General features: G+C 45.2%; 1 protein-coding gene across 5 annotated transcripts in view; it reads left to right on the top strand.

Moving 5' to 3' along the window:
• vrk2 (VRK serine/threonine kinase 2) overlaps positions 1-25656 on the top strand; it is a 91373-nt gene that overhangs the window by 56042 nt on the left and 9675 nt on the right. For 4 of the 5 annotated variants that reach the window (XM_033025170.1, XM_033025169.1, XM_033025166.1 and 1 more), the window contains one exon: positions 5968-6188. The exons of the other annotated variant lie outside the window; for it this stretch is intronic. In XM_033025170.1, coding sequence (XP_032881061.1) covers positions 5968-6188 — 221 coding nt within the window. The remainder of the gene's footprint in view (positions 1-5967; positions 6189-25656) is intronic. 5 annotated transcript variants of the gene reach the window in all.

The following is a 25656-nucleotide window of genomic DNA, read 5'->3' as shown; positions in this document are numbered from 1 at the left end:
TCAGGCAGTGTTTGTGCATTTCTTTCTTACATCAGATTAGAGTTTGCACTGCCCATGACTGGTAGTACATGCTGCAGATGTCTTATTTATCTGTTTCTATGATGGTAAGGCCAGCAATAATTCCTCATTCACATGGTCAATCACATTGAGGTTAGCCTGTGCCATTGACCCTTAGATACGAGTTGAATCCCACCACAGAGACTGGGAATTTAAATCCAAGTGAACTATTAGTAAGACCCACATGGTTCACTATGATCCTTCATGGAGAAAAACATCATCCTTATCTGGTCTGTCACAAAAGTGATTTGGACTCATCATTGTGGCTGAGTGTTAACTGCGTCTTGGGTTGGGGTGATTCAGTGTAGACAATAAACGGCCACATTGCCACCAATGTACATGTCCCTTGAAGAAAGATGAATTAAAGAAAGCTCTCTACATTGAAGTTGCTCGCATAGGGCAGCAGGGTAGTGCAACAATAGAATAGCTGCCTCACAGAGCTTACAGCGCCAGAGACCCGGGTTCGATTCGGACTACGGGTGCTGTCTGTACAGAGTCTGTACATTCTCCCCGTGACCACGTGAGTTTTCTCTGAGATCTTCGGTTTCCTCCCACACTCCAAAGACGTACAGGTTTGTGAGTGAATTGGTTTGGTATAAGTGTAAATATTGTCCCTAATGTGTGTGGAGGATAGTGTTAATGTGTGGGGATCGCTGGTCGGTGCGGACTCGGCGGACCGAAGGGCCTGTTTCCGCTCTGTATCTCTAATCTAAACTAGTGCTGTTCGGTAAACAAGTGAAAGATTGAGATGCAGCTGGAGAGGAACGAATGGCGATACATTTACAGATTTGAATAGGGGAACCATGTAAATAGCACCTGTGCCCTCATCTTACCAGAGAATAGTCGGTGAGGGTTTGGCAGGTGTTATTGATCTTGTTGGGCTGTTGCAGTTTACTTTTTGGCACGGTATACTCTGTGAAGGGAATCATTGTTTGTGGTGGATGTTTAGGTGACTGTCACTATCCGAGGCTTGGGTTGGCCTTCTTGACAATTATTGGACCTGAATGTGAGATCCTGTTATTCTCATGGCATTCCCAATAAACGTGGATAGCTGTGAGGAGCCGGGTAAATTAGCCTGCACTAGATCAGTTGACAGCAACAATCGGACTGATGATCCATGGGGTTATTGGCAAGGGAGGCTGAGACTGCTGCTGCAGCTCGTGTATGTACAAGCTGGTCCTGCCTGGGCCACTGTGAAAGCTGAAACATTGGCCGCTGGAGGCTGCATTGCCACAGGGAGGACATGCCCTTGGCCTGTGTAGAGCTGCGCTGAAGGATGTTGCTGGACTCGACTCTTGTACATGTGGTCAAGTGCATAAAGCCAGTAAAGCACAGACCTCAGTCTGAAGCTGGGTCTCGATCCGAAACGTCACCCATTCCTTCTCTCCAGAGATGCTGCCTGTCCCGCTGAGTTACTCCAGCATTTGTGTCTATCTTCGGTTTAAACCAGCATCTGCAGCTCCTTCCTACACTGGGACTACCCTCATCCCTGTAGCGCGCTTGTGCCCAATGACTTGTGTGAATCAGCACATGTACTGTAGATCCTGCTGATGAGCTAATACGCAAGAACGTGCTGTGTCAGTATTTGGGTTAGTGGCTGTGGGTCTCCTACTGCCTGCCACTGTGCCTTCACTGTGGCTCGCCTGTTGAACTGTCGCCTACTCACATCGGACTGGATGAAGGAGAAAAACAAATGTACATTTATGGTGAGAGGAATGCAGGAGAAAAAAGAATGTTCTCACAGTGGCACATTGGTAGAGTTGCTGCCTTAACATGCCAGAGACCTGGGTTTGATCCTGATCTTGGGTGCTGTCTGCATGGAGTCTGTCCCTGCTCCTTGCGACTGCATGGCATCATCCCGGGATTCCAGGTTCCTCCCACATTCCAAAGACGTGTGGGTTTGTAATTTAATTGGCCTCTGTAGATTGCCCCTAGTGTACAGGGAGTGGATACAAAAGTGAGATAACATAGAACTAGTGTGAGTGGGTGATCGATGGTCAGTGTGGACTCAGTGGGCTAAAGGGCCTGTTTCCATGTTGTACCTTTCAATCAATTTAATCAATCTGGAACTTAAACCAGCATAGATTGTGGCCCTAAAGGGAGATAGGATGAGATGTAGAAAGTTAGTTAAGAGTTGCCTTTGTTAGTCTCGGACCACTGCAGGTCTCGGCTACTTCACATAAGAATCTCTCATTCGATGGTGTGGATGGCAGTGCAGTGCAGTCATATCTGCTTCCCTTCCCACCCCCCGCACCCCAAGGTTTATTGATGCGGTGTCTGTCTTATCAGTGTGAAAGCTGTAAGGTGAGTGTGTGAAGCTCAAGTTAGTGATATGCATGTGGGACATGAGGAGTCATAATGAAGATTAGGCAATGAATGACAAAGATTGTTGGTAGGTGAAGAATGGGGATGTGGTGCAGGAGTTGGAAGAAGGCAGCATTGAAGATGCATTCCTTAACCTTTACTCAAGCCGTGAAATCTTTGAGCTTCTTGCCATGGCTGCATCCATAACCTTGGCACTCCACTCCTGGGCTTGACTTCAACAGCTACCATTACCTAACTGTGGCCTTGTGCTGTGGCTGGATGGCCTCTTATTGTGAGAGAACCTCTCTCCTACCGTCCAGCTGGTGACTGTTGCCGGAGATCTACATCTCATGCATGTACTTGTGAACGCTGACCACCATATCCCTTACAGCCACAAAACTCCGGCATCTCCCAACTCCTACCCGCGCTGGATTTAATCAGTGCCTACCAGCTTGAACTGGTCGTAGTCTTTCACAAAACTAGGGCCCAGGGCAATGCATGGAGACGGTGTAGTTTGCACTGCTGACATTGAACCAGGTTAAAGGGCATATATTATTTAAGCAGCGCAACTCCACTGCGTGTTTTCCAACCCTATCCAGTTTCACTCCCATTGCGTCCAACAACAACATTTGAAGAGCGTTACAAAGATCAGTTAGCAGATTTCTAAATTAAAGCCTTACTAAATGATTGCCAAGCTGTTAGCAAATGTAAAACAGGTCTTCTGTTAACTTTTTGGAACACACACTGTCAAACGATTTCTTAAGGATTCAAGCCTTATTAGTAGTCAACACACCTTTTTTTGTGTGTGACTACAACTCTAGGAAGGCCATCAGTACCATCTTTCAGGTGGATGTGACCTTTTGGATATATTTGACCATGCATTAAATCTTGTGCTCCTGTTTGTTGCTGCTTTTCCTGACATCTGCATAACTTCTCATGACTGCCAAACAGTATTTGCACATTAACATCAAGTTTGCAGCATAGATGTAGTCTATTTAGCCTTGCCTGTTAGAACAAGCAATTTTGCTCAATTCAGTTTAGTTTGGTTTATTGTCACGTGTACCGAGGTACAGTGAAAAGCTGTTGTTGTGTGCTAACCAGTCAGCGGCAAGACAATACATGATTACAGTCGAGCCATCCACAGTGTACAGGTAGGTACATGATAAAGGGAATAACGTTTGGTGCAAGATAAAGTTCAGTAAAGTTTGATTAAAGATAGTGTGAGGGTCTCCAATGAGGTAGACAGTTCAGGACCAGCCTCTAGTTGTAGCCTTTCAAGCCTTAAGCCTTCAACACTTTTCACACCACTTTTGAGACCATGATGATATATTCTTCCACACCTCCCTCACTCATGCGCGTATCTAACTTTTCCCAGGCCATAGTTAATCTCAGTCCTCTCTGGAGTCAAATGTGGGCTGTGTTTCAAAAATTTAATCTGAGGCACGGTGCTCAGGATGAAGTGTTGTTCCATTAATTAAATTAGTTAGACACAAAAAATTGGAGTAACTCAGCAGGACAGGCAGTATCTCTGGAGAGAAGTAATGGGTGATGTTTTGGGTCGTGACCCTTCTTCTCGACCCGAAATGTCACCCATTTCTTCTCTCCAGAGATGCTGCCTGTCCCGCTGAGTTACTCCAGCTTTTTGTGTCTATCTTCAGTGTAAACCTGCATCTGGAGTTCTTTCCTACACACTTAAATTGGTTATGTTGTCAAATCCTAAAGTTGTTAGATTATCTTTTACTGAAATATTTCTCAGATAAGACAAGTAATTTTGAAATCGGTTCTGGAACATGGGTCCTTACATAAAACCATGGAACGTTGCTGGGATTAAATCCTAGGCCCGAACAAAGTTGACATCCAAACGAGGATGAAAGACTACACCCAAGCAAGCACAAAGTTGATCAGAGCCTAGACCTAAACAAGGACCAAGGGGATTAAAGCCTAGATCCAAACAGGGACCAAGATATTACTCTTCTTTGACCATTCCATAAGTGACCAGCTGGATGGCTGCCTCCCTATCCCTAACAATAACCAGTTTTATTGGTGGTTTACAAAGGTATTCTTGAATGCCATTAGATATATTGTAGACTAATTAGTCTCATTTTTATAGATAATTTGTGACCACAAGAGGTGATCAATGGGTGAACTGGGGAAGAAAATCAATCCATTTGCAGTGAAAACCTAACTAGCTGATTCAATAGTTCACATACATTACATACCAGGCTGTAAAACGGTTAAAACATTTGAATGTGTGTGCGTGTGTGTGTGCGTTGACTGATCCATGGGCAACTCCAGAGGTCCTTTGGTCCAGATATATCGCTGAAAAAGTTGCAACTTGCTTTGTCGAATTGCTAAAAATTGCAACTAATTGCTTTTGGAATGCAAAAATTGTGATAAATAGCATTGTTACAAGTGTAGAAGACAGAATAAGGCCACATAGATTGATAATAGTGATAACTTCATTTTGTTCAAGGATTATGGTCATTACTGGCCCAGAGGTGCTCATTACCATCCCTTGCTTCACTTGATCTGGTAATGAGTACCTCAGGGCCAGTTATGCCCGCACAAGATGATGATATTGCTATATTATTGTTAAGGAGAAACTCTATTTTAATTATAATCACAGTGAGCTGAAAGGTCACTCGCCATTATGCCCCGTTTTTTTTTAATATGTCCGGCTGAGAAATGCCCACAGTGGCAGAGCAATGGACAAAGAGCACAGATACTAAATAAGTTGTGACCCCAATACAAACAGCACCGAATGCTTTGTTATCTAATATAATGAATTTTCTGAAAGTGCTTGCTGGCGTCAGCAGAAAGATTCACTTGCAAACTCTTGCTGCACAGGGCATAGCCAATCAAACATATGAAGAAACTGTTGCAAAATAAATTGATTATGGAAAGCACTTTGGCTTCTGATATAGATAAAGCATACAAATTTGCAGGAGCATTGTGTTAATAGAACTGTGATTTTTATTTTCTCTGTGCTCTAGAATCTTCCCTGAAAGATTTTTTTGCATGTCTCTGTTTTTCAAATTTATGGTGGCGTGGATTTTCAGCTCTGACATTTGGCAGCACCAGGTCCAGGCCACTTGCAAATCCCTTACCCACAATTTAGAATACACAGGCAGAGCAGTCATGATTTCTGTAAATTGGAGGCAGGTGCAAAGATTTAGGAGCTCTGTCCCCTGTTAGTTTCAACCCATGTGCTCAATTATGTGTATGTTTAATATCTTTGTTACTGCACTGAATCAGATGTTATATCGCAGTCTCAGGCTGCTTGGTCTTATTTATTTAATTCTCTAACGTGTAGCGAATCCCCCTTGCCCTGCATCACTCAATATGGTAAGGTTGCTAGCATTTTGTGTCTTCAGCATCAATTTTAATGCTACTTTAAGCATTTCAGTGTGTGTGAGATATCCTCTAGATGATAATGACAAAATGATGTAAATCCATGTGATGGAAAATATCCTGATGCTTTAATGGGGCAGTAAAATGTACTGTCAGAGTAAAAGTACAATTTGAATTCTTTTTACACATGGAATCAGCTGTTTCAGTTTGATTGCTCAATCATTGCCTAACTTGTACCCTTAAATGGTCTTGTAGGTGAATTAGTCAATTATCTGACTTATGTGAGTACTCTGAAGTATGAAGAAAGGCCACAATATCAGAAACTACACAACATCCTGATAAATCGGAAAGACGGCAGCCAATCTGAGAGTGTGGATCACCGTGGAATAGAGTGCGAATCTCCGTGTATGGATTCCTGGCCTTTGTCTGTTTCTGAAAATAGTAAGAGAATACAGGCAATTCGCTCATCGCAAAATGTAAGCACATATTTATTACGAACTGGTATAATGTTTCGTATGAAAGATGTTTACTGATATATTTTGTCATGGATTATATAAACAGTTTATAATCCTGATGAGACAACATGTAATCTCTCTGGTACACAAAAAAGCTGGAGAAACTCAGCGGGTGCAGCAGCATCTATGGAGCGAAGGAAATAGGCACCGTTTCGGGCCGAAACCCTTCTTGAGACTGATCGGGGTTGGGGGGGGGCGGGGACAAGAAAGGAAAAAGGAGGAGGAGCCCAAAGGCTGGGTGATGGGAGGAGACAGCAGGGGGACTGAGGAAGGGGAGGAGATAGCAAGGACTAACAAAATTGGGAGAATTCGATGTTCATGCCCCCAGGATGCAGACTCCCCAAGCGGAATATGAGGTGCTGTTCCTCCAATTTCCTGTGCTGCTCGCTGTGGCCATGGAGGAGACCCAGGACAGAGAGGTCGGAGACGGAGTGGGAGGGGTAGTTGAAGTGCTGAGCCACCGGGAGGTCAGCTTGGTTATTGCGGACCGAGCGGAGGTGTTCGGCGAAACGATCGCCCAACCTCCGCTTGGTCTCACCGATATAGATCTGCTGACATCTAGAGCAGCGGATGCAATAGATGAGGTTGGAGGAGATGCAGGTAAACCTCTGTCGCACCTGGAATGACTGCTTGGGTCCTTGAACGGAGTCGAGGGGGGAGGTAAAGGGACAAGTGTTGCAATCCCCCATCTTTGATCCCCCCTGCCCTCCAACTGTACGTCCCCCAACTGTAATCTCTCTGGGTTATATTGAAGCAAGCTAAGGATTATTTACTACAATGATGCCCAATTTATTTAACTACTACTCTTAGTGAGACCATGAAACAGAAGTGGTAGGTTTCATTAAGGAAAAATTGGCAAGGAAAGTGGCCAGTATAATAAGTTTCTATGAGAATTTGTCACAATGGACAATTTGACAAGGATTGGGAATGACTTTTTTGTCCTAATCAATGAGTGGCATGGGGCATCTAAAGAAGATGAGCCTTGAAATGACATTGTGGATTGCTAATGTGAGGACTATTAACATATTCATTTGTAATTCCTTTCTCTGCTATTTTACCCATGAAGTTAATACATTTCTTTTAAACTTGCTTAACACTTCCAACATAGGGATACAATACAATGCTTCACAAAATAATAGAACAGACTTTGTGGGGAGGTAATCATAAAGAGTTGGATTTTGAATGAGTTTTGAGGGAAGATGTGCAACATAGGTGTGTGATGTTTATTCCTTTAGAAAATATCTTCCCTGTGGTATTGGTGTTCAGTTTCAAACATTAACTTTTGTAATGGAGATAATTTTGATCATCCCCAGTTATAAAAAAATCTAATTACCCCAACCAGAAGCCCTGGATGACCCGGGAGGTCCAGCAGCTGTTAAAAGAGAGGAACACCGCTTTTAGGTCTGGCGATAGGGCTTTATACAGCACGGCCCGAGCTAACCTGAAGAGAGGCATCAGAGAGGCCAAATCAGACTACAGGAGGAAGATAGAGGACTACCTGGACAGCAACAACAGCAGGCAGGTGTGGCAGGGGATCCAGTATCTCACCAACTACAAGACCAACCTTGGAGCTGCTGAAGGTGACGCCTCGTTGGCAGAGGAGCTGAACCTCTTCTTTGCTCGCTTTGAAGTGGAGCCACCCGAGACAACCACATCACACCACATGGTCCACAGCAGCCTAACCCTCAAGATAGAGGAGCATGAGGTGAGGCGCACGCTGCGGGCCATCAATCCAAGGAAGGCTACTGGACCCGACGGCGTCTCTGGACGCGTGCTGAAGGACTGCGCTGACCAGCTGGCTGGAGTCTGTACGAGGATTTTCAACCAGTCTCTGGCCCAGTCCACTGTTCCACCCTGTCTGAAGTCCGCAACCATAGTCCCCTTGCCCAAAAAACCCCACATTTCCAGCCTTAACGACTACCGCAGTCGCACTCACACCAGTGGTGATGAAGTGTTTTGAAAAACTGGTCCGGGGTCACATCACATCACTCCTGCCCCGAAGCTTTGACCCCCACCAGTTTGCGTACAGAGCGAATAGATCTACAGAGGACGCTGTAGCCACAGCTCTCCATGCTGCACTGTCCCACCTGGAGCAGCGGGGGAGCTACGTGCGGATGCTCTTTGTGGACTACAGCTCTGCCTTTAATACCATCCTTCCCCACAAACTGGTGGACAAACTGGGGGACTTGGGACTTCCACACTCCACCTGCATGTGGATAAATAGCTTCCTGTCGGGTCGCAGCCAGAGAGTCAGAGTGGGCCATCACACATCCACGGCCCTCAGCCTCAGTACCGGCTCTCCACAGGGCTGCGTGCTGAGCCCCCTGCTCTACACCATCTACACACATGACTGCACCCCCGCCCACCACAGCAACACCATTGTCAAATTTGCGGATGACACTACGGTGGTGGGACTCATCTCCGGGGGGGACGAGTACGCCTACCGGGATGAGGTGGAGCAGCTGACAGTGTGGTGTGGAGAAAATAACCTGCTCCTCAACACCTTAAAGACCAAGGAGATAATAATAGACTTCAGGAAGAATAAAACGGACATGGTACCATTAATTATCAGAGGGGACTGTGTGGATAGGGTGGCGGATTTCCGCTTCCTGGGAATCCATATTGAGGAGGACCTGACGTGGAGCGTGAACACCTCTGCGCTGCTGAAAAAGGTCCAGCAGAGACTGCACTTCCTGAGGGTGCTCAGGAAGAATAACATCACTCAGAGACTGCTGCTGTCCTTTTATCGGTGCTCCATTGAGAGCATCCTAACATACTGTGTATGCGTATGGTACACCAGCTGCACAGCGGCTCAGAGGAAAGCGCTCCAGAGGGCCATTGACAACGCCCAGAGGATTGTCGGCTGCCCTCTCCTTACCTTGGAGGACTTACACAGTTCCCGCTGCATCAAAAAATCCCAGAGTATTATAAAGGACATTTCCCACCCCGGACACTCCCTGTTTGAACTGTTACCGTCAGGCAGACGGTACAGATCTACAAGGACAAGGACAAACAGACTTAAAAACAGTTTTTACCCCACTGCTATAAAGGCACTAAATGTAGCCGCCAAGGAACGCAGGGGCGATACATACTAAGAGACTGTGAAATCGACAGAAGGATGTAGGGCTGGGTGTTTATGCGTGCTATTTTTATGATATTTATTTTAGTTGTTTATCTTTTTTAAATATTTTACCTTGTATGTATCGTCAGCTTTTAGAAATGTTTGAATGGTGCACTGACTGGCTGACATTTTACAATTTCGTTGTACATGGTTCATGTTACAATGACAATAAAGAAACTATTCTATTCTATTCTATATTCTAACTTGGAAATTATTTGTGTTTTCCATCAACTTCTGTTCATTTGTAAAAATGTTTATTTGGTTCTTGTTGAAACTTTCGCAGGTAAGAGCTGATTGTAAATGTCCACAGATTGGTTATCTTACTATTCATGGACTCGTTTTCCTTGTCACATACATGCATATAATACAAGGACATTCATTTTAAAATTGTGTGATCAGGTGATCGTGTAAGGTAACATGGGAAGTGGGTAGATTTTTATTTCACCTCGAGTTAATGGAGGAATCCGTCCAGAACTGATATCAAGTGGCCGAGTCTGAAAGGTAACAAGGACTTAAATGAGTGCTTATGTTTATGCTGAGGTATGGGCAAAGCTGGTCGATTTTACAGAAAAATTTAATTGTAGAGATGGCACATACTTATCGTTTCACTTAAGTCTTCAAAGTTTAGAATAGACTTGTTCAATTTTTGCATTGCCAGGGAGTTGGAAATGGCTTTATTTCTACCAAAACTCAAGTGGAGGAAATTGCTGTTCATCCATTGTGGATGTTGGAGAAATAGCTTAACAATCTGGAGGCAATGGATGGTCAAGACGTGGCCATGAGATCAGGCTTGATGTCACTTTGATGTTCCCAAGGGACAGCAGCTAGATGAAAAGTGGGAGGCACTTAGGATAGATCAGGATATGAAGGTAGTGCTCCTCATCTCAGGAAGGGAAGGTAATTCCTTCTCTCCAGAGATGCTGCCTGTCCCACTGAGTTACTCCAGCATTTTGTATTTATCTTTGGTTTAAACCAGCATCTGCAGTTCCTTCCTACACATAATGCTCTAGTGTTGACCGTTTAGGTAAGCATGGAACCAGGTGGATGTATTCCCACATGGCTGGACAATGATGGAGAGGTGCCGGAAGATTGTGTGGTCATCCTTGTGAAGGGATGTGGGAGGATAAAGACGCAGTGGGATAGATGACCTCTGGCACAGTTCTAAAGGATGCCATTGTTGATTTTAATGTGGTGAGATAGAAGCCCAATCTTCTGCAGTCTTCCTCCCAACTCCCAACTCTCCGACAACCTCCCACCGATCCGGCTTCACAAACCGTATTGGTTGCTTTCACATAACGAGTGGCAAGAAAAATTGGGGCAAATTTAGGAGGCTTCAACACATCCAGGGATTTTGAAAAAGATGTTGGAGATGGAATGGTAGATCTGCATTCTAAAGAAATCAATACAAACAAGTAAAGGGCCAGAAACATCTTTAATCCGGTGGTTGATCCCGTAATTGGCTTTCACGGCCATACACTGGAGCACGGAACTGGAGATGCCGACAGATTAAACGCCTGTTTACCATTGGTCTTGGAACTGAGTCCTGGAATGGAGCTCAGTTGTTTAAGCTAAGGAGCTGGACAGCTTTTTGTCTCCAGCCTTTCACTATGAGATCAGCAGTGTTTGGAGCTCAGTCCCTTTGAGTACAGTGGGATTGTCAGCCTGCACTGAAAAAGTAAGTGCTAACAGTTGGTTGTTAATATGAATGTTTTAATTGGTTTATAGTTTGCAAATATTTTTAAATGCAGTTACTTTTTTGATCATTTTGAATCTTTTTGACTATTACATCTATTTAGTAACTGTTTAAAAGGCTTATGACAGCAAGAGCTGCGGGAAGTCCATCAGGGTGGCCTATAGCCGGGACCTCGGCAGCTTCTGTCTAAGGCCAGGTTGCTCCTGTTGGCTGCTCTGCTTTGCCACTGACTATGGTGGCAAGGACTGATCAGACTGGGGAAAGGAGATGCTGGCGGACAGGTTGCAGAAGATTAGTGTTGCTGCATGGTTGAGTTGGGACCACGTTTACTTGCTCCATTCATTGTATAGGCTCCCGTTATGGGTTAGATGCCAAAGGTACTAGCCATCCAACAATATGATAAGTTGGAACAGAATGAAAAGATTTTTATAACTCCACTGAGTGGCAATGAATTAATGAACACAATAAGTATTAAGGCCAAATGTAGATTCAAGCTATGTCTGATTTTGTTTTCCCTGCACCTTATTAAGTTGATGCCAAATATTAGAAGATTGGATATCATGAGCACAAATCTGGTTATTTGATGCATGTTAGTAAGTTATTTACAACACCAAAGTGATTGGTATCTACTGCATATGGATTTATGCAGGGAAAAAGTAAAGTCAATCCTAACCGAGTGTGTTAAAGAATGGTTGGTAACTAACAAATACATGAGAAATCTTTAAGATACTAACCAAAATGGTGGACATGGGCAATGAGGGGTTGATGTATACATTTAGGTTTCAGCATCTGTTTGACAAAGTGCCTCAAAAGAAACTGGATACACTGGGGATGAAGGGTGTTGTAAATTGAACTGTAAAGAAACAAAGAGTAATGATCAACTGGACCAGTTGTAATTGGATAGATATGACTGGCTGAGTAACTTGGCATTCTCGGGCCTCTCCTGCTAACAATATTCATGATTTATAAATGATCTTGATGACAGAATTAAAATTAAAATGTGCAAGTTTGCAGTGATAGCAAGGCATGAGGAAAGGCAGAATAGGCAAACATGAGGGATGCAGAGAAACTCAGCATGATTTAGGAATAAGCCAGATAAAACACAGATGGTGGCCAGCAGTGTTGAATAAAGTGAATCAGAAAGTACAGTTGTAATGATTAATCAAATGTTAAAAGTGTCATCACATTGCAGAACAAAGGAACTGAATGACACTTTTCTGAAACAATCAAAAATCAATTCCAGCTTTAGATTATTGACTGGAACACAATTTTTAAAAAAAAGCTTTATTTGCATAGGATGATTAAAAAAAATATAGGGTGATGTCGATGAACGTTTTCAGATGATAGTGATCATCTATATTACTAAATCTCTGATCTTGACCGCTTTTGGCCCACTGTGCTGCGATATCCGACAGAACGCCGCCACCTACGGCCGTCATTTTTTGCCACTTCGCTCAGAGCCTCCCTCCTCCTTACGGGTGCGGAGGATTTTTCCCATCGATGATAAATCAGAGAGATATTAATGTTTTAAAAAATTTCACCATTCTCTCTGCTGCCCCTGCTGGAGGGAAGGGGAGGGACTATAAAACCAGGAAGTGGTGTGCCTCACTCAATCTCTGCAAGATGGATGAAATCAAGGGTCACGTCTCTCTGAGCTCTGAATAACACTGAACAAATGTCTACACAACTGTGAGTACCCTTAATGTGGTTTGAAAATGAAAATATGGTTTGTTTGAAGTAAAAAGACACTGCCTGCAAATGGTTGTTTGGGTGTTTTGCTTGAAGTTCAAAGGCACTACTTACTGCACATGGTGGCTTGGGTGCTTTGGCTTGAAGTTGAAAGGCACTACTTACTGCAAATGGTGGCTTGGGTGCTTTGGCTTGAAGTTGAAAGGCACTACTTACTGCAAATAGTGGCATGAAGTTGAAGCCCTACTTACTGCAAATGGTGGCTTGGGTGCTTTGGCTTGAAGTTGAAAGGCACTACTTACTGCAAATGATGGCTTGGGTGATTTGGCTTGAAGTTGAAAGGCACTTCTTACTGCAAATGGTGGATTGGGTGCTTTGGCTTGAAGTTGAAAGGCGCCACTTACTGCAAATGGTGGCATGAAGTTGAAAGGCACTACTTACTGCAAATGGTGGCTTGAGAGCTTTGGCTTGAAGTTTAAAAACATCACCATTCTCTCTGCTGCACCTGCTGGAGGGAGGGGGAAGGACTATAAAACCAGGAAGTGGTGTGCCTCACAGTCTCTGCAAAATGGATGAAGCCAAGGGTCACGTCTCTCTGAGCTCTGAATAACACTGAACAATATCTACACAACTGTGAGTACCCTTAATGTGGTTTGAAAATATGGTTTGTTTGAAGTAAAAAGGCACTGCCTGCAAATGGTTGTTTGGGTGCTTTGGCTTTAAGTTGAAAGGCACTACTTACTGCAAATGGTGGCTTGGGTGATATGGCTTGAAGTTGATAGGCACTACTTACTGCAAATGGTGGCTTGGGTGCTTTGGCTTGAAGTTGAAAGGCACTACTTACTGCAAATGGTGGCTTGAATGCTTTGGCTTGAAGTTGAAAGGCACTACTGCAAATGCACTTACTTCCTGTTTGCACTGTATATTGATTTTAGATAAAACGCTACCACTTACAGCTGTGATTTTTGACTATCTTACTGAGTCCCCCCTCCGCTGAGCAGGTGCAGAGAATTCTTCCCATCAATGAAAAATAAAAGTGTTATTAGTGTTTAAAAAATGTTGAGAATCTCTCCTGTCAATCACGCCCTGAAAGCCACACCTGTTCCAGTGGGAGGGGGAGGGGTTATAAAACCCAGAAGTGTGGGTGTGGCTCCGTCTCTGCATGATGGGGGAGGGAGAGGTCATGACTGTCTGAGCTGTGAATCAACTGAACACATTGAATGTCTTCTGAACTGGGAGTTTGGTGTTTTGTTTGGTTTTATGGCGGTTTCACCCTGTATGAAATGGTATGAAGCTGCATTTGAATTTGGTGGCCTTGGACACTGCTTGAAGTGGAATGAAACTGCACTTGAATTTGGCGTCCTTGCATCCTGCTTGAAGTGGTATGAAACTGCACTGAATTTGGTGGCCTTGCACCCTGCTGAAAGTGGTATGAAACTGCACTTGAATTCAGTGGCCTTGCACCCTGCTCATAGTGGTAAGAAACTGACCTTGAATTTGGTGGCCTTGCACCCTGGTTGAAATGGAAGGAACATGGATTTGAATTTTGTGGCCTTGCACCCTGCTTGAAATGGAATTTCAAGGAATAGTCATGAGTCAACTGCCAGCCCACCAGCCGTGAGTGAGCTGCCAGCAGATCAGGCTTGAGGGACTGAGCTGCCACCCCGAGAACCCATACCAGCATTCCAGAAAGCCCCCCCCCCCCCACTGGCCACCAATATTGGAATTGGTGGAGAAGTGGAATATTGCGTCGGGGGACCCGCCCTCCCGTGTGAACATGGGACCCAACGGGTCCCACTTAGTCTAGTAATTTATATTTGTAAATCTTTTCTGCGTTTTAAAGAATTTTCATGATTGCAAATACAATGGGTTAATCTTGAGCAGTCTTAGATTTGTTGGTATGTCTACAGATCAATTAGGAAGTATTGCGATTTTAGATCATCAGTGGAGAGTGAGGAAGATGGGTTTTAGTCACTAAAGAAATTATTAAAGTTAATGTGTGTCCTGATACATTTCCAGAGCGCTAAGTATGCTCAATGACCTTGTTTCTTACCCTCCTTTCTTGCATTGTCTTGTTCTAATACTAATCCAAGATGGCGGTGCTGCCTTAGCAGCTGCGGCTCGCCTGCAGTCCGTCTGTTTTTTTCTTTTTGTTGTTGTTCTTTTGTCCTGTTTTAGTTAATTTTTGGCTTATTAGGTTGTGTATGTGTGTGGGTGGGGGGGAGAAACATGTTTTTGGTCTCTTCCTTCGGGGGGGATGCGACTTCACTTGTCGTATCCCCCGTCTCCGTCTCTGCCTGCGCCGAGGCCTAATAGCGAAGCTGGCGGCCTCGGAGCTGGGGCAGCGGTAGCGGCCACCCGGCCTCGGAGCTGGGGTAGTGGCCACCCGGCCTCGGAGCTGGGTCAGCGGAAGCGGCCACCCGGCCTCGGAACTGGGGCAGCGGCAGCGGCCACCCGGCCTCGGAGCTGGGGCAGCGGCAGCAGCAGCGGCGACCCGGCCTCGGAGCTGGGGCAGCGGCGACACGGCCTCGGAGCTGGGGCAGTGTTCCGGTGGAAGCGGCCACCCGACCCGACCGCGGGCCCAGTGGATACATCGTTGGGAGCTCGCAGGTCACAGGTTGGTGACCTGTTCTCCAGAGCTCCCGCAACAACAGCTACGTCGGTTGGGCTGGTGGGCCGCAGCTTCGGCAGCTTCGACCACCCCATGCCGCGGAGTTGAACCGGCCCGTTCGCAGAGCTCGGATTCAGCCGCGGGACTGACATTACTTACCATCGCCCGGCGGGGTCACAACATCCGAAGCCTGGATCGCCTCGGCGCAGAGGGAGAATAAGAAGGGAAGTGAGGAGGTGCCTGGTGAACTCACTGTGGTGGATGTTAATTTGTGTTTATTGTGTGTTTTTGTCATTTTTACTATATGTAGGACTGCAAGGCAACAATATTTCATGAAGGACCACTCGATTGATTTTTGGGAAAGAGATCAAGCATTCTAGGTCTCTGATCTATTGGAATGTGCAGAATGACAATAAAGGCTACTTTGACTTTGACTTTGATTAGTACTGAATGACTGGGCTATCATTATTCTCTCAACATAAAATTTAAATGTTGAGCTTCTCTTGAAATTACTAACTTGAAACAAGGCAGCTGGATGTCTGATTAAAATGAGGTCTGGGAGCTTTGACGGTTCATGTGAGTCATATTTATATTCTGGTTTAGCTCTGTGTCCACCTGCACTTGTTGAACTCCATGTGCTGGAGTTTAGAATGCCAGAGTCAACTTTAAAGAAATACTATCCTTTAAGCATTTGTTTTCATTCTGAAACTACACGAAAACCACTATTGTGACCTTTAGACATCTCAGGCTTCTAAATAGTTAGTTAGTAAGAAGCAAACAAATGTGAGCAAATGTTTAGTGGATAAATGTTGTGATGATCAAATCAGTGCAAAATTATACGAGGTTTGTTGCTGCAATATGTCTAGATTTAAGATATTCACTTAGTCATGAATAAACTTTCTTAGCTCCTATGATTGAATTAGTAAAGCTTGGGCAGGTTTGGCATCTAAATGCAGTTATCTAAGCCCCTAAAATGATTGCAACTGCAATTCTGTGTAAAGGCCCATTTTCCCTGCCTAAGAAGGAATACACTTGTGATAGTGGTAGTGTCATGAAGGACCACTCGATTGATTCTTGGGAAAGAGATCAAGCATTCTAGGCCTCTGATCTTTTGGATTGTGCAGAATTGTAACTGGGCTTACAGGATGAATACAGGAACAAAGTTTCCCCTTACTGGTCTATCCAAAGCCAGGCATACAGCTTTTTTAAAAAAAAGGGTTGGTCATTGAGATAGATAAGAACAAACATCTTCACTCGGAAGTGAAGAGAAGTTATTTGAGGGGATGTTCAATATTTTTCTTGAAATGAAGATTCATTTTTTTCACAATGGCTTTAACACTCTAATATTTTCCTGAATAACTATATTTTATTCAAGGGGATATTACTATATATAAGTAGTGGAATGCTTTTAATTGTGAAAGGCATTATAACCAAGATGAGACCTGCGTAATTGGAGATTCAGAGGTAAGCATTTTCATGGAGGTGAGTGGTTGGCAATCGTGCACAGATACTATGGCTAATTTCACCTTTACTAAACCGAGGACATTCAGGCATTCTGTATCTTCAAGGGCCTATCCCACTTAGGCGATTTTTTTTCGGCGACTGCCGGCGACAGTCACAGTCGTAGCAGGTCGCTGAAAAAACGGCGACTGGACCCCCCGTACGACAATGTCTACGAAAACCTACAACCTAGTCGACAACTGGCGACCCAATTCTTTGTGACTTAGGACGTCCACCTACGACAACCTACGACCACACCTACGGCAACCCAAGACCACACAGGCGATAACCTACGACAGCCAAAGTCACCCTATGTCCACCCGCGACAAGCTACGACCCTGTCGGCGACAACTGAAGACAGCTTAAGACAATTCAGTCGCCGGTTGGCATAGGTTGACGTAGGTAGTCGCCAATGCAATTTACCAAAACCAGCACCCAGTGACAACCTACGACAGGAGAAGACAAGCTACGTCAAGCCCATGGTCATCGAAAGGTTTTGAATATTTCAAATTCCAGCGGCGACCAGAAAAATGTTACGACTCCTTAGGCGACATGAGGAGACTACTCACGACCATACAGGTGTCACCCGGCGATCATGTGGCGGCAACCTAGTCGCCTATGGTCGCCGAAAAAATTGCCTAAGTGGGACAGGCCCTTTATTCATTTACAGTAACATGAATGCCCATGTAAAAGACAAACTAACCCATGGTTAAAGTGAAATATTGTTGGCTTCTGTGCACTACCTTGCCACCAACAATGACTGGTTGGCTACCAGTTCTGATTTTCTATTAGCTTCCAGAGGTGAAGTTTCTTAGGTAAGCTGCCTGGGCTGATTGGTGAGGCCCTGATTTACAGTGGCTTTGACAGCGAGTTTAACCATACCCCAGGCTTACCGGCTGCCTGGACATTGAATGTTTGAATGTTCTGATATTCATGTTCATTCCAAAAGAATAGCCAAAAATGTTTAATTGTCATTTGTACCAGGAGTAGAACAATTACATTCTTACTTGCTAAAGTCATAAACAAATAAAATCTTCTAAATTGCAAATAGATAACTAAATTTCTTTTAAACAATTTTTCGAAAATGTATTGACGCTCTGCTCTCAACCTTGTCCCCCTCTATTCCAGCAAATTAGCTATTGTACCTGTGGCAGGTTTAACCTGTATAAATGCTGGGAAGTCTGCAGAGGTTCCTGCTCAGTTACTGGAGATGGGTAAAGATACAGAATGCCTCAAAATTCTCACTTTAATAAAGGTGCAATTAGCCATAGTTTCTGTGCTTGATTCCTACCCACTCGCCTCCATGAAAATGCTTGCCTATGAATCTCCAATTACACAGGTCTCATCTTGGTTATGTGTAAGAAGTAATTGCAGATGCTGGTTTAAACCGTAGACATAAAAAAGCTGGAGTAACTCAGCGGGACAGCCAGCATCTCTGGAGAGAAGGAATGGGTGATGTTTCGGGTCGAGACCCTTCGTCAAACTCATCTTGGTTATAATGCCTTTCAAAGTTAAGGCCTGCCACAACTTGTACATAGTAATGCAGCATCATAGTGTTCTGCTGTCCACAAATTTGGAAGTTCCACATTCATGCAAGCTGGTGTGAGAGTTGTGTACTTTGTCACATTTCCTTGTGGAACTGTAGCTTTTCAAAACACACGGCCTAATATTTATTGGTACTGAAAGTTGGCGATTATTCTACACAAAAAATTGGGTTTACCCTGATAAAAAGAAAAATAAACACAAGTCTGCATGTACAGTGGCTTGCAAAAGTTTTCATACCCCTTGAACCTTTCCACATTTTGTCACGTTACAACCACAAATGTAAATGTATTTTATTGGGATTTTATGTGATAGACCAACACAAAGTGGTGCATAATTGTGAAGTGGAAGGAAAATGATACATGGTTTTCAAATTTTTTTACAAATAAAAAAACTGAAAAGTGTGGCGTGCAAAAGTATTCAGCCTCCCTGAGTCAATACTTTGTAGAACTTCACAATACTTCGCTGCAATTACAGCTGCAAGTCTTTTGGGGTAAGGTACACAAAATTGCTGGAGAAACTCAGCGGGTGCAGCAGCATCTATGGAGCGAAGGAAATAGGCGACGTTTCGGGCCGAAACCCTTCTTCAGACTGATGGGGGGTGGGGGGGAGAAGGAAGGAAAAAGGGGAGGAGGAGGAGCCCGAGGGCGGGCGGATGGGAGGGTGGGAGGAGACAGCAAGGGCTAGCAAAATTGGGAGAATTCAATGTTAATGCCATCCGGACGCAAGGTCCCCAGGCGGAATATGAGGTGCTGTTCCTCCAATTTCCGCTGTTGCTCACTCTGGCAATGGAGGAGACCCAGGACCGAGAGGTCGGATTGGGAATGGGAGGGGGAGTTGAAGTGCTGAGCCACTGGGAGGTCAGGTTGGTTATTGCGGACTGAGCGGAGGTGTTCGGCGAAACGATCGCCCAACCTCCGCTAGTCTCCCCGATGTAAATCAGCTGACATCTAGAGCAGCGGATGCAGTAGATGAGGTTGGAGGAGATACAGGTGAACCTTTATCGCACCTGGAACGACTGCTTGGGTCCTTGAATGGAGTCGAGGGGGGAGGTGAAGGGACAGGTGTTGCATTTCTTGCGGTTGCAATGGAAAGTGCCTGGGGAGGGGGTGGTGCGGGAGGGAAGGGAAGAATTGACGAGGGAGTTGAGGAGGGAGCGGTCTTTGCGGAAGGCAGACATGGGGGGAGATGGGAAGATGTGGCGAGTGGTGGGGTCACGTTGGAGGTGGCGGAAATGGCGGAGGATTATGTGTTGTATTTGCCGGCTGGTGGGGTGAAAGGTGAGGACCAGAGGGACTCTGCCCTTGTTGCGAGTGCGGGGATGGGGAGAGAGAGCAGTGTTACGGGGTATGGATGAGACCCTGGTGTGAGCTTCATCTATGGTGGCGGAGGGGAATCCCCATTCCCTGAAGAACGAGGACATTTCCGATGCCCTGGTATTGAATGTCTCATCCTGGGAACAGATGCGGCGTAGGCGGAGGAATTGGGAGTAGGGGATGGAGTCTTTACAGGGGGCAGGGTGGGAAGACGTGTAGTCCAGATAGCCATGTGAGTCAGTGGGTTTGTAATGTATGTCGGTCAGGAGTCTGTCCCCTGCGAAGGAGATGGTGAGGTCAAGGAATGGTAGGGAAGTGTCGGAAATGGTCCAGGTGTATTGGAGTGCCGGATGGCAGTTGGTGGTGAAGTGGATTAAGTCAGTCAGTTGTGTGTGGGTGCAGGATGTGGCCCCAAAGCAGTCGTCAATGTAACGGAGATAGAGGTCGGGGATGGGGCCCTGGTACATATTGAACAAGGATTGTTCAACGTACCCGACAAAGAGGCAGGCGTAGCTGGGGCCCATGCGTGTGCCCATAGCTACGCCTTGTGTTTGGAGGAAATGGGAGGAGTCAAATGTAAAGTTGTTGAGGGTGAGGACCAACTCCGCTAAGCGGAGGAGAGTGTCAGTGGCTGGGTATAGGTTGCTCCTCTGGTCGAGGAAGAACCGGAGGGCTCCGAGGCCATCCTGGTGGGGGATGGAGGTGTAGAGTGACCGGACATCCATGGTGAAGATGAGGGGGTGAGGGCCTAGAGAGTGGAATGCGTGGAGGCGGCGGAGAGTGTCTGAGGTGTCTAGAACATAGGTGAGAAGGGATTTGACCAAGGGGGATAGGATGGAGTCAAGGTATGTGGAGATGAGTTCGGTGGGGCACGAACATGCAGAGACAATGGGTCTGCCGGGAGTGCCGGGTTTGTGGATTTTGGGGAGAAGGTAAAAACGGGCCGTGCGGGGCTGGGGAACGATGAGGTTGGAAGCTTGGTCGGGCAGGGCGTGGGAATTGATGAAGTCGGTGATGGTGTTAGAAATGGTGGCCTGGTGCTCGTCAGTGGGGTCATGGTCCAAGGGTAAGTAGGAGGAGGTGTCCGAGAGTTGGCGCGTGGCCTCAGCTTTGTAGAGATCGACGCGCCAGACTACCACGGCACCTCCCTTGTCGGCTTTTGGGGTATGTCTCTACCAGCTTTGCACATCTAGAGACTTAAATTTTTGCCCATTCTTCTTTGCAAAATAGCTCAAGCTCAGTCAGATTGGATGGAGAGCGTCTGTGAACAGCAATTTTCAAGTCTTGCCAGAGATTCTCAATTGGATTTAGGTCTGGACTTTGACTGGGCCATTCTAACACATGAATATGCTTTGATCGATAGTCCCCACCAGACTGGCCGGGAAGCTAATGGAATTGGGGCTCAACACCTCCCTGTGTGCCTGGGTCCTGGACTTTCTCACCGCCAGGCCCCAGGTAGTCAAGATGGGAGGGAATACATCGAAGTCCCTCACCCTGAGCACAGGATCGCCCCAGGGTTGCGTCCTCAGCCCCCTATTGTACTCCCTGTACACACATGACTGTGTGGCTAGGTTCAGCTCCAACTCAATAATTAAGTTTGCTGATGACACTGTGGTGGTGGGCCTGATCTCAGACAACGACGAGAAGGCCTACCGGGAGGAGGTGGCTGATCTAGCACTCTGGTGCCAGGATAACAGCCTCCTCTTGAACATCAAAAAAACGAAGGAGCTGATCATGGACTTTAGGAGGGCACATCATCCGAGGACGTACACTCCATTGAGGATAAATGGGGATCCTGTGGATAGGGTGAACTGTTTTAAATATCTGGGAGTCCACATCTCCGAGGATATGACATGGGCATCACACACCTCAGCACTCGTGAGTAAGGCAAGGCAGCGCCTTTACCACCTCAGGCAATTGAGGAAATTCAGAGTGTCTCCGAGGATCCTCCAGTGCTTCTACGCAGCGGCGGTGGAAAGCATCTTGTCCGGGAACATTACCATCTGGTTTGGGAATTGCTCTGCCCAGGACAAGAAGGCTCTGCAGAGAGTAGTGCGCTCGGCCGAACGCACTATGGGAACTTCACTTGCCCCCCTGCAGGAACTATACATCAGGAGGTGCAACTCCAGAGCCAACAATATCATGAGAGACCCCTTCCACCCCTGCAACGGACTGTTCCAGCTGCTACGGTCAGGCAAACGCCTCCGTTGCCATGCGGTGAGAACGGAGAGGTTGAGAAGGAGTTTCTTCCCAGAGGCCATTCGGACTGTAAACACCTATCTCACCAGGGACTAACTGTACTGGTACACAAAATTGCTGGGGAAACTCAGCGGGTGCAGCAGCATCTATGGAGCGAAGGAAATAGGCGACGTTTCGGGCCGAAACCCTTCTTCAGACTCTAACTCTACTGAACGTTTTTCCTTCCATTATTTATTATGTAAAAGAATATGTGTGTTATGATTGTGTTTATAGTTTGTTTGGTTGTTTGTTTGTTTGTCTTTTGCACAAAAGTCCGCGAGCATTGCCATTTTCATTTCACTGCACATCTCGTATGTGTATGTGACAAATAAACTTGACTTGACTTGACCTAAACCATTCCATTGTAGCTCTGGCTGTATGTTTAGGGTTGTTGTCCTGCTGGAAGGTGAACCTCCGCCCCAGTCTCAAGTCTTTTGCAGACTCTAACAGGTTTTCTTCCAAGATTGCCCTGTATTTGGCTCCATCCATCTTCCCATCAACTCTGACCAGCTTCCCTGTCCCTGCTGAAGAAAAGCATCCCAACAGCATGATGCTGCCACCACCATGTTTCACAGTGGGGATGGTGTGTTCAGGGTGATGTGCAGTGTTAGTTTTCCGCCACACATAGCGTTTTGCATTTAGGCCAAAAACTTCAATTTTGGTCTCATCTGACCAGAGCACCTTCCTCCACATGTTTGCTGTGTCCCCCACATGGCTTGTGGCAAACTGCAAACGGGATTCTTATGGCTTTTTTTCAACAATGGCTTTCTTCTTGCCACTCTTCCATAAAGGCCCGATTTGTGGAGTGCACGACTAATAGTTGTCCTGTGGACAGATTCTCCCACCTGAGCTGTGGATCTCTGCAGCTCCTCCAGAGTTACCATGGGCCTCTTGGCTGCTTCTCTGATCAATGCTCTCCTTGCCCGGCCTGTCAGTTTAGGTGGACGGCCATGTCTTGGTAGGTTTGCAGTTGTGCCATACTCTTTCCATTTTCGGATGATGGATTGAACAGTGCTCCGTGAGATGTTCAAAGCTTGGGATATTTTTTTATAACCTAACCCTGCTTTAAACTTCTCCACAACTTCATCCCTGACCTGTCTGATGTGTTCCTTGGGCTTCATGATGCTGTTTGTTCACTAATGTTCTCTAACAAACCTCTGAGGCCTTCACAGAACAGCTGTATTTATACTGAGATTAAATTACACACAAGTGGACTCTATTTACTAATTAGGTGACTTCTGAAGGCAATTGGTTGCACTGGATTTTATTTAGGGGTATCAGAGTAAAGGGGGCTGAATACTTTTGCACGCCACACTTTTCAGTTTTTTATTTGTAAAAAAATTTGAAAACCATGTATCATTTTCCTTCCACTTCACAATTATGCGCCACTTTGTGTTGGTCTATCACATAAAATCCCAATAAAATACATTTACGTTTGTGGTTGTAACGTGACAAAATGTGGAAAAGTTCAAGGGGTATGAATACTTTTGCAAGCCACTGTAACTGAGTTTAAGAAGGGTCTCGACCCGAAACATCACCTATTCCTTCGCTCCATAGATGCTGCCTCACCCGCTGAGTTTCTCCAGCATTTTTGTACACCTTGTATTCAATGGAAGTGGATTTACCTTCAGTTTTAGTTTATTGTCATGTATCCCAAGGTACAATGAAAAGCTTTTGCTGCTTGCTATCCAGTCAGTGGAAAGACAATAAATGATTACAATTGAACCATTCATAGTGTACAGATACATAAGGGAATATCATAGTCAAAGTAAGAAATGTTGCTGTAGGAGTAGAGATTTAACAGAGTGGAGCGATTGTAATGTGTGATTCCAGAACCGCTTCTATAACCAGCACACAATAGTCGCCTGGGTTGGGCGCCATCTTGGAGAGTCTCAAAATGGTTCCTTTCATTTGTTTTTCAGCCACCATAATACCCACCATGGCTCATGTATGACAGGCAGGTCTGAATGTGAACTATATTGTTTAAGGGTGAAAAGTATGCATCCGTTATTGTGCCTCAATGCAGCATTTGGTTGCCTTTATGATTTTAGAAAAATCTGTTGAATGGTTGGGATCCTTCATGTGAAATTGGTCGTCCCTGAAATGAGATCTACGTTCCATTATTTGAGGCTTTGTGTTTTACTCCTCGAGCAAAGGTGCCATTGACTATCAGATACAGGGATTTTAATCAAATGAATGAGAAGTGCACATGCAAGACTTTTTAAGGTGACTTTAAGTTGAAAGAAATGGATCACAAGATGGCCGGAGACTTGCAGTGCATTCAGACAGGAATGTCATTTAGTTTTTGCATTTGGTTGCATTAGAATTTGTTGAATATTCAGCGAAGAAGCTCACAATCGATGTGATTAAGTGTAACGTCAGAAGTAATGCAGAATTAGTAAAGGTTAATTGTCACCGTAGCATATGTCAGAGCAGAAAAAAATTAGTAATGGCTGTCTTAAAGAGAAAAGGCATTTAATTGTTGAATAATGCATTTTCTAGTTAAGTAAGGCATGACTATTGTACTAAAGTATAATTTTAATAAAGGTTACTTGGATGTCCATGTAAAGTGGCTCTTGGGTGATGTGCAGATCATTGTAATATGTGAAAGATTCGGCAAATGGTGCTTTTGTCCAAAAGTGGAACACCATTACAATTATGACTATAATATGTTTATATGGTGCACAATCATGCAATTGAGTACATTTTACAGTAATAAAGAATGATTAACTTAAAGTCCAAATTAAATAAGTTAATTACTTTGATTACAGTGTGCTATAATGGTCTACAAAGCAAGGTGGGCAGTATTGCAGGCAATGCATCCCTTCTCGACAAGCTCAGTGCATTCTATGCTCGCTGGAAAGAGCTAGTCGGTGGAAGCATGTCACACAGGCCCGGGTGCGTTTTATAAGATCATAAGTGATAGGAGCAGAATTCGGCCATTCAACCCATCAAGTCAACTTACCATTCAATCATGGCTGATCTATCTCTCTCTCTCTGCCCTAACCCCATTCTCCTGCCTTCTTCTGGGACGACAGATGGCACAATGGGCTAAGTGTTCGGCTGGCGACCGGAAGGTAGCCAGTTCGAATCCCGCTTGGAGTGCATACTGTCGTTGTGTCCTTGGGCAAGACACTTCACCCACCTTTGCCTGTGTGTGAGTGATTGGTGGTGGTCGGAGGGGCCGTAGGCGCAGATTGGCAGCCACGCTTCCGTCAGTCTGCCCCAGGGCAGCTGTGGCTACAGAAGTAGCTTACCACCACCGAGTGTGACTGAGGAGTGAATGAATAATGCGATGTAAAGCGCCTTGAGTATTAGAAAGGCGCTATATAAATCCCATCCATTATTATTATTATTCTCCCCATAACCCCTGAAACCCGTACTAATCACAAATCTATCTATCTCTATTTTAAAAATACCTATTGACTTGGCCTCTACAGCCATCTGTGGTAAAGAATTCCACAGATTCACCACCCGCTGACTAAAGAGATTCCTTCTCATCTCCTTTCTATTCTCCCCTCTCCCATCAGGCAAAATGTGTGGAAGTATGAAAACACTGCACCTTCATATTGAGGGACAGTTTCTTCCCATCTGTTATCTGGCAACTGAATCATCCTTCCACAACCAGAGAGCAGTGCTGAACTACTATCTACCTCTTTGGTGATCCTCAGACTATCCTTGATCGGACTTTGCTGGTTTCACCTTGCACTAAACGTCAT

This window comes from Amblyraja radiata, chromosome 8 (assembly GCF_010909765.2).
Source record: "Amblyraja radiata isolate CabotCenter1 chromosome 8, sAmbRad1.1.pri, whole genome shotgun sequence".
NCBI classification, from domain to species: Eukaryota; Metazoa; Chordata; class Chondrichthyes; order Rajiformes; family Rajidae; genus Amblyraja; species Amblyraja radiata.
Note: the sequence above shows the minus strand (reverse complement) of the source record. Positions and strands in the feature narration are given on the sequence as shown.